At 47.2% G+C, this 8,583-nt stretch overlaps 1 protein-coding gene across 7 annotated transcripts in view; it reads left to right on the top strand.

Annotated features, from left to right (window-relative positions):
- Positions 1–6,501: 6,501 nt before the first annotated feature.
- KDM5C (lysine demethylase 5C) overlaps positions 6,502–8,583 on the top strand; it is a 31,277-nt gene continuing 29,195 nt past the window's right edge. For 3 of the 7 annotated variants that reach the window (XM_043458094.1, XM_043458091.1, XM_043458088.1), the window contains exon 1: positions 6,505–7,199. In XM_043458094.1, coding sequence (XP_043314029.1) covers positions 7,050–7,199 — 150 coding nt within the window. In that variant the 5' untranslated portion in view covers positions 6,505–7,049. Of the gene's footprint in view, positions 7,200–8,583 lie in introns of all 7 variants that reach the window. The other 4 variants (XM_043458092.1, XM_043458089.1, XM_043458095.1 and 1 more) reach the window with 3 other exon arrangements.

Here is an 8,583-nt window from a genome sequence, read left to right as displayed (position 1 = left end):
AGCCATCTAAGCATTTGGTACAGAATCAAATCCAATCAGACTTTTTTCGTTTCTTCTCTGGTGGACCAGGCTGGACTACCTTTGATTGTTCCCACTTCTCCCACCTTCAGCTTGATGCTCGTTTTTGTCTTCCCATAGCTCAGCTTTTAGCAGTCAGTCAGACTTGACTGTTGCCTTTGATGAAATAGGGATAATAATCTTGCAGGGCAATTGTTAAGAGATGGGAGTAAAATGCCTGCCCCTTTGCCAGACACACAGTCAACTATTCCCGGCTGCCTACAGAAAAAAGTGCAAACCCCTTGCCTTGACTTTGGAACTATCTCTGTAATCCACTCATTTCTCGTCTACACTTTGGTCATCCACTCACCATTTCCTGAAAAGACCTGTATGTAATTTCCAAACTCAGTATTTTACCTGTGCCTTCTCCATGAAAGATGTACTCCCCCCACATCCCTGATGAAGGTTTTCTCACTCTTATGAGATGGTCTTAAAGAACCCATGCCTCACAAAGTGTGCCCTTGATCACATTTTCTGGGATCCCTCACATCAGTATCTATCTTCCCCACTAGACCATAACTGGCACAGGCGTGACGCTGATCTGAATCACCTCTGTCCAGAGCATTCCCCAGCACAGTGCTTGTCATAGCACAGATGACACTAAACTTTTTGTTGATTTGAATGAATAGTTCTTTCTAAGCTAAATGTTAAAGTATCTTTGCATTGGTTGATTTATTGATTGATGCGACCTGCAAGCTTTCAGGCCCCTCTGGAACCTCCTCGTGCTTCTCTCAGCTCTCTCCTATCTTCTCCTCCTCCTCCCTTCCTCCCCACAGTCCCAGCACTGGGCTGTCCCTGCCCCACCCTCACCCTCACCCTGGAAGCTCACCATCCAGACTTTGGCTCCTCACCTCCCCATTTCCCTGAGGACCTGAAGACAAGGAGTTAACTGGCCATCCTCAAACGTTTTACTGCCAGTCTTTTTGGAGATGTGGATGAGGAGGGATGACACATAACAAAAGACAAAGGTCCTAGAATCTCATGGAGTTCATGTCTTTACCCTAGACCAGTGATAGCCTATAAGTCTTTCTGTGATGATAGAAATGTCCTATACCTGTGCTGTTCACTATGGTAACCCCTAGCCACATGTGGCTGCTGAACACTTGAAATATGGCTAGTTGCAACTGAGGAACTGAATTTTAAAAAATACAAACAGCCACATGTGGATACTGGCTACCATATTGGACAGTGCAGGACAAGACTTTCAGAAGTAGACAGCCTGGGGGGATAATGTCAATACAACACAAGTGTGGGCCCAGAAGGAAGCACAGAATGTGTGGGGGTGCAAAGAAAGGGAAAACTCAACTTGGGGCAGGGGAGAGGGGTCAGGTGAGCATTTCTGGAACTGTTCCTTTGGCTAAGTCTTGAAGGGTGAGTAGGAATAAGCCCAGGAAAGAAAGGCATTTGCCAGAGGGAGCAGCATATGCCTGGAGGTGTGTGAGTATGTTAATGTTAGTGGAATGATGAGAAAGGAATGGGAGAGGACAGCCCAGGTGGTGGGCATGGCACATCCCAAAGGAGAGGTGGGCAGTCCCCATATCCTCTGTTGCCAACAGATTTTCTCACCCAGGCCTTGGGAGCTAAAGAAAGACCAGGTGACATGTTGGGCTACATAGCATCTCTGTTATAAAGCTATTATTTTTCCCTTTGTAAATAATGAATGATTATATTGAGGGGAGATGCATTAACATTATGTATTTGTCTTGTTACTCCTCAAACTTTCACCCACCAGTTTTAACATTCACTGATGATTCTTGAGGTGGCCAAATGGTGACTGCCCAATGCCATCCTTCTTTGAACTTCTGTTAGTTGGCTCTCCAGTGTAAGGGAGAGCTTTCCCTTTTCCTACATTTATGTATCTATAGTCTCATGGACTCATGGTTGTCTATCATTTCGGTGAGTTATAACACATTAATGTCATTCTTTATCTCGATGTTCAAAATGTCCCATATTTAGCCTGCAGGAAGACGACTTCTGTGTCCTTTTGACAGCTCTCCATCTTTCCTGAGCACTTCCTTATTTTCTGGTACCACAAGATGCTCCAGACTCATCTTATATTTTCCCTGACCCAGTCTTGGAATCAACCACTTTTTCCAAGGAGCTCTGGTTCTTTTTGGTTGAGAATGGCATTTAGAAACCAAGATTTGGGCACTAGGTGTTATATTAATAGCTTTGTTTTCAGGATTTGCTTTTTTATTTGGGAAAACTTTGAGCATCTTTTGATGATTTTCTAACTCCATCATTCTTTGAAGGAAAAGTTTTTCCCTTTCCCTCATTTTATTTATTTATATCAGTATGGAGTCATGGATTTTTATTTTACTCGAGTTATAAACCACTACTATCATAATTCATTTGGGATTATCACTGTTTTGAATGTATCATTTTTATTGTTATGCATATATATTGAGCACATAATATACATCTCCCTCTCTATCTATAAATCTCCACGAACTCACACAGAGACCTTGATATCTTAAGGAGGCTCTTTTAATAACCTAGGATAGAAACAGTCAATGGCTCTCTTGGGGAGCAGAAGATTAGAAAAAGGCATGGGGAAGAGGGGATAAATTTCAGAGCTACTTAGGATTTAGAACTTGCAGCTCATACCTACTTTAGAATTGGAAGGGACCCTGTTTTAAAATCAAGAAAGTGATGCACAAAGTCATTATGCAGTTCATCCAGAAAACATGGATGGAGTGAGTGTGGTCAAGAACAGAGCCAAGCATTCCAATCACTGCTCTGTACCAGTTCCATACCAGACCCTCTCTCCCCAGGTGCATGGTTGAGGCCAACCCAACCCCCAGTTCAGGGTGAGCTCCCTGCCACTTCTCAGTTCTTAACTCTGCAGGGCCCAGACTCAGGCTGGTCCCAAGCAAGATCCAAAGATTGAGAAAGGATCCCATTTCCTGAGCACCTGTTTTGCAAGGGGCACCATTTGAGACTTTTACAGGCAGAATTGCATAGGAGTCAGACAGACTTGGACAGTTTGTACTCTGCTACTTACTAGCCATGTAACTGGGTTAAGTTTACATTACTCTGAATTTCAACCTCCTCATCTGTTATATAGGGATAACAATACCTATTTCATAGTACCTGGCCTTTGAGCAATGGCAGTTATCATGATCTCTAATCTTCATAACCACCCTGTGTGGAAGGGATTATATAGTCTCATTGGACAAATGAGAAAATCGAGGTTCAGGGAGGTGAGGTACATGGTAGATCTCAGTGGGTGAATGTCAGCTGCAGGAAAGCAGAGACCATGTCTGTCTTGGTCACCATTATATTCCCAAGGCCCAGAAAAGTACCTGGTGCATAGTAGGAATTTGATGTGTTCATGAATGAATGAATTGGGACTGGCTGGGCTTCAAAGAGTCTATGCAGTTTCCATTTGCCCTTCCAGGATGGTGGGTGGTGTCTGGGCTAAGAACCTTAGAGAAGACTTTGGGAAGGGTAGGCTGTGCTGAGACCCCAAACCTGGTCACCTGACTCCTAATTTGTGCTCTTTGCCCTTCACTGAGCAGCCTCAAGATAGAAAGGCCGAACTTCTTTCAACCTAGGATTTGGCATATTCTTTTATCTTCTTTGCTCTCATCACCTTCTCCTGCCTAGTTCTACTATGGTGGGAGCAAATGACAAGAACATTTGACCAAGAGTCAGCAACTTCCTGTGTAACAATGGGCAAGTTGTTTAATCTGTCTGGAACTTGGTTCCTCATCTACAGGTTGGGTAAATTGATCTACATCTTTCCCAAGACTGTTGCAAAGATTAAGGGAAGTAATTGGTATGAAAGAGCTATGTGGGCTGTTAAATGCTTACACATGTGAGAGACTAGTGATTTTTTTTTTAACTGTTATTAGCATTACCTTGCCTAGCTTTGTTTCCTGTCCATACAGTTGTCTAGCTGGGTCACTCACCTGTGTTTCTGGTGGAGAAGGGTTGAGGTTTCCCTGATACCTAGAAAGCTAGAAAGGAGATGTCACTTACTATATGTATTACTTGGGACAAGTTTCCTCACAAGGCAAGTAGGGGATAAAGATTCCAAGCATTCAAGGCAATCTAAGGGTTCAAGTGATAAAAAATCTGAAATCACTAGGCACAGTGCCTGGCACAAAGGAGATTCTTAATGAGTTTTGACATACTGTTTGTTGACTCTCAGGAGTGAAAATAACAGTTAACAGATACTGAAGGCCTTCTATATGCTAGGTAGTATACAACAATCCTTCAAGGTAGGTATTATCATCACCATACAACATCACTCAGTTTCAGAACCTGGGACTTACCTAAGGCCACATAACTAGAAAATGGCAGAGCTGGTGGGACTAGAAGTCAGGCCTCTCTGACTACATGGTGTGAGTTCCTACCAGTGTTCCCCACTCCCTTAGAGAGGATGCCCTTAGCTCAGCAGGCAGAATGAATATACTTAACTGGGACATGGTATGTGATTGCTGCTGCTGCTGCTGCTAAGTCACTTCAGTCGTGTCTGACTCTGTGCAGCCCCATAGATGGCAGCCCATCAGGCTCCCCTGTCCCTGGGATTCTCCAGGCAAGAACACTGGAGTGGGCTGCCATTTCCTTCTCCAATGCATGAAAGGAAAAGTGAAAGTGAAGTCGCTCAGTCGTGTCCGACTCTTAGCGAACCCATGGACTGCAGCCTACCAGGCTCCTCCATCCATGGGATTTTCCAGGCAACACTACTGGAGTGGGGTGCCATTACCTTCTCCAGGTATGTGATTAGAAACTGTTAACTGAAGGAATGACACTCTCCATCCCCTTCAAACATACTCAAGCTTACAGCAGATGCTTAATATATCCAGGATATGTTTGCCAAGAGTATATATTATTTTTAGTGAATATATATTAAGGCTGCTCAAAAATATACATTCATTTTTCTGTTTACTCAGCATTTATTTACTGCTTACCATGCCAGGTGCTAAGGATGTGTAAGATCACAAGGTTCCTACCCTTAAGGAATTCACAGTCTGATGGAGGAACACAAAACAAGCACTTAAGCAGCATGTGGTGAAAGTGAAAGTTGCTCAGTCATGTCCCACTCTTTGCAACCCCATGGACCATGGAATTCTCCAGGCCCAATACAAGAGTGGGTAGCCTTTCCCTTCTCCAGGGGATCTTCCCAACCCAGGGATCCGAACCCAGGTCTCCCACACTACAGGGGGATTCTTTACCAGCTGAGCCACCAGGGAAGCCCAAGAATACTGGAGTGGGTAGCCTATCCCTTCTTCAGGGGATCTTCCCAACCAGGAATCCAACCAGGGTGTCCTTCATTGCAGGCGGATTCTTTACCAACTGAGCTATCAGGTAAGCCCAATCAGCATGTAGAGAAGTATTCTAAAATGTGCACAGTAGGTTTTTGAACTATTTATGCGTTAGGCCCACAACTGATGAGTAACTTAGAGCTCCTCAAATGCAGTAGATGCCTGATCTATGGGCAAAGTATTGGTTTGATAGTCAAAGCAGTTGCAATACACCTATTCAGAAACTGCTTACAAACATGCACACAATAGGAGCAGAGGTACACATGGTAGATACTCAAATATAAGGAGGGGGCTATACACAATAAATACAATCCATGCACACAAATACATAAGTACACTGTAGGCCACAAGTGGGCACAGAGTAGGTACTTCAAATGGTGGGCACTGGTAGGTGATATATATGCTGTTGTTAAAATCCGATAGTTAAAATATATATACTCTCAGGCTTATTTTGTAGGGGTACATGCCACAAATGAAAGTGGAAGTCACTCAGTCGAGTCCGACTCTTTGCGACCCCATGGACTATACAATCCATGAAATTCTCTAGGCCAGAATACTGGAGTGGGTATCCTTTCCCTTCTCCAGGGGATCTTCCTAACCCAGGGATCAAACCCAAGTCTCCCGCATTGTAGGCGGGTTCTTTACCAGTTGAGTCACAAGGGAAGCCCACATGCCACAAATAAGGACACGATAAAAGTGTTCATTAAAATGCTGACTGACAATAACTCTTTGGAGTTAAGGATGGAAGCCCCATCTCTGAGAGGCCTCTACACGAAAACTTGGACAAAATAAATATTTCCTTCCTCTCCTTGGGGCCCAGGGTTCTAAAAATCCGCAATCCTCGAGAAGGGAGCAGCATCCCGGCTTCCTTTTTTCAAAGCCCCAGAGGTGTCAAAACCTAGACCTGGGAGCTATGTATGTCTCTCGTAATCTACGGGCCTGCAGAAAGGTCCCTTGCAATCACGGACTCGAAGCCGCCTTCTGTGGCCCACACCGGAAAGACCCGGGAGGAGAGCATGTTGGGGCGGGGCTCGCGCCAGAGTTGAGGTCATCGAGTGGGTGCCAGTTCAGACCCACCACCCACCAACGCCAACTCCTCTTCCGGTCTCCCTCCGTAACGCGCATGCGCAGCACTGGCCTTTAAACGTGCACCGCCGGTCCGTCCGGAAAGAGGGATCGGTTTGCTAATTTCAACTTTGTTCCTCCGCCGCTGAGGCGGACTATTTGCTCTCAGTCTGGGAAGCAGTTTTAAGTTCCCGCTTCCTGATAAGGGGATCCACGCCTGCCGATTCAGCTCAGTCCCCACGGGATGATGGCTTCCTAGGGCTTGGCCTCACGCAAGGCATACGAGGCTCAGAGGGACATCCCGCGGAGGGATCCGGTTTGTTGTGGTGAAGGGAGGGGGGGAGACGGTGAGAAACCAAGATGGCGGCGGCGGCACTAAAGGCCGCGGCGGTTGGGAGGTAACTGTGGTGGTGAAGGCTGCGGTAGTTGGGAGGCAGCGGCCGAGCTTGGAACGAACGGAGCGGAGCGAAGAGGCGATAGAGTAGTGTCAGCCTGAGCCTCTCAGAGCGCGGCAGCTACACGTCCCCTGGGCCCTCGGCGGGCGGCGGCCGCCCCGCTTAGGGCCTAGTCTCCGGGCAGTGCCTCGGCTTCGTACAGCGGCGTCCGCCATGAGTCCTTAAGGGCGGTCCGAGCCCTCCAGTCCTAGGGCGCACCATGGAGCCGGGGTCTGACGACTTCCTACCGCCGCCGGAGTGCCCGGTGTTCGAGCCTAGCTGGGCGGAGTTCCGAGACCCTCTTGGCTACATTGCGAAAATCAGGCCCATCGCCGAGAAGTCGGGCATTTGCAAGATCCGCCCACCCGCGGTAAGGCCCTGGGCCGGTGGTCGCCGGGGATGAAGAACTAGGGTAGCGGGCGGAGAGGTCCAGATCAGAGGGCAGCTCGAGGTGTGGGGAGATGGGGTGGCTGGCACTGTTGTGGATGCGGCGCGGGTCGGAGAAAGGGTGCTGGGGGCAAGGGGTCTTTCGTGGTGGCCCTAAGTCGGAGACCCACTCCCACTCCGCCCTTCAGAATCACTCTTAGTAAGATTCAAGAAAGGGATGCCTGGTGGCCCCGGGGAGAGTTCACAGAGAGGCACTCCAAACATCTCTTGGTTACCCCGAACCACCTAGGTCAAGGCTGCTCTAAAGGTCTTTTTTCCCATTTACTGGCATCCCTTCTCTTAAGGCACGCAGTGTGGTGTAATGGAAAGATCACAGCTCTGAAGGGAGTTAAACCTTCAGAACTCCACTCTGCAGTTTACCAGCTGTGTGACCTTGGTCAAGTAACGTGATTTCTCTGAGCCTGTGAAATGGGGTCCATGAATGGTTCTTTCGAGAACTGGATTAAACTAGGTAGCGTCTGTGTGTAGTAGGCACTAGGTAAGTGGTAATTATTGTGACTGCGAAAGTGTTTGATGTGGTCATTGGTTTGCTTCTATGTGGGTTGACTCATATTTACTCATAGCCTGCCAGGCCAATACATTTATGATAATATTCTGGGCTGGTAGACCAGTCAGGAAATCAGTCTCACAGGGAATGCTCTGTCTGGCTCCCCTGAGATGGGTTCAGCGCATTGTCCTCTTTTCCTAGTTGAAGGCAATATCTGGGCCTTTTCTGCCCATCACTACCCAGGCTTGACTTCTATAGAGAGTCTTGGACCAGTCAGCTTGGGGTGGAGTATGAGTCCTTCTTAGAAGATTTCTCCTCTGATCTGCCCCGGGATGTAGGAGGTGCCAGATGATAGGATATTCTTGAACCCTCAGAAACAGAATGGTTGGATGGATGGAAGTATGCCTCCTTTGGAACCCTTGATTCCCAGAGGTCAGCGACAAAGGGCGGTGTATCTTTACTCCTAGGCCTGGCTTCAGGCCAGGAGAAGTCCCCCAAGCGCTAGGATACGCTGCCACCTTGCTAGCATCAAAGGGAAATGATGATATATGTTGTTCAGTCACCACTTGGGATTCAAAGGGCAGGAATTGAGTTTGGGTGTTTTTGAACGGGTGTCTCCTGGCTGAAACCAAATGAGAAACCTCGCTGCCACCTGAGGAGGGCATCACAGGCCTCCTTATTTAACTTGGTGCTTTCTGGTGCTCAGCCATAGATCTAGGCTGGTTTCAAATGGATCCTTTGGGAGGTGTTGGGTAAGCTGATTTCTTCCTTATTGGAGCCTGGCCACATATCTCTGAGGTATCCTTGTCCATGGTGGGGG

Source organism: Cervus canadensis, chromosome X (assembly GCF_019320065.1).
Source record: "Cervus canadensis isolate Bull #8, Minnesota chromosome X, ASM1932006v1, whole genome shotgun sequence".
Taxonomy (NCBI): domain Eukaryota; kingdom Metazoa; phylum Chordata; class Mammalia; order Artiodactyla; family Cervidae; genus Cervus; species Cervus canadensis.
This window is presented reverse-complemented; position numbering and strand designations above follow the sequence as displayed.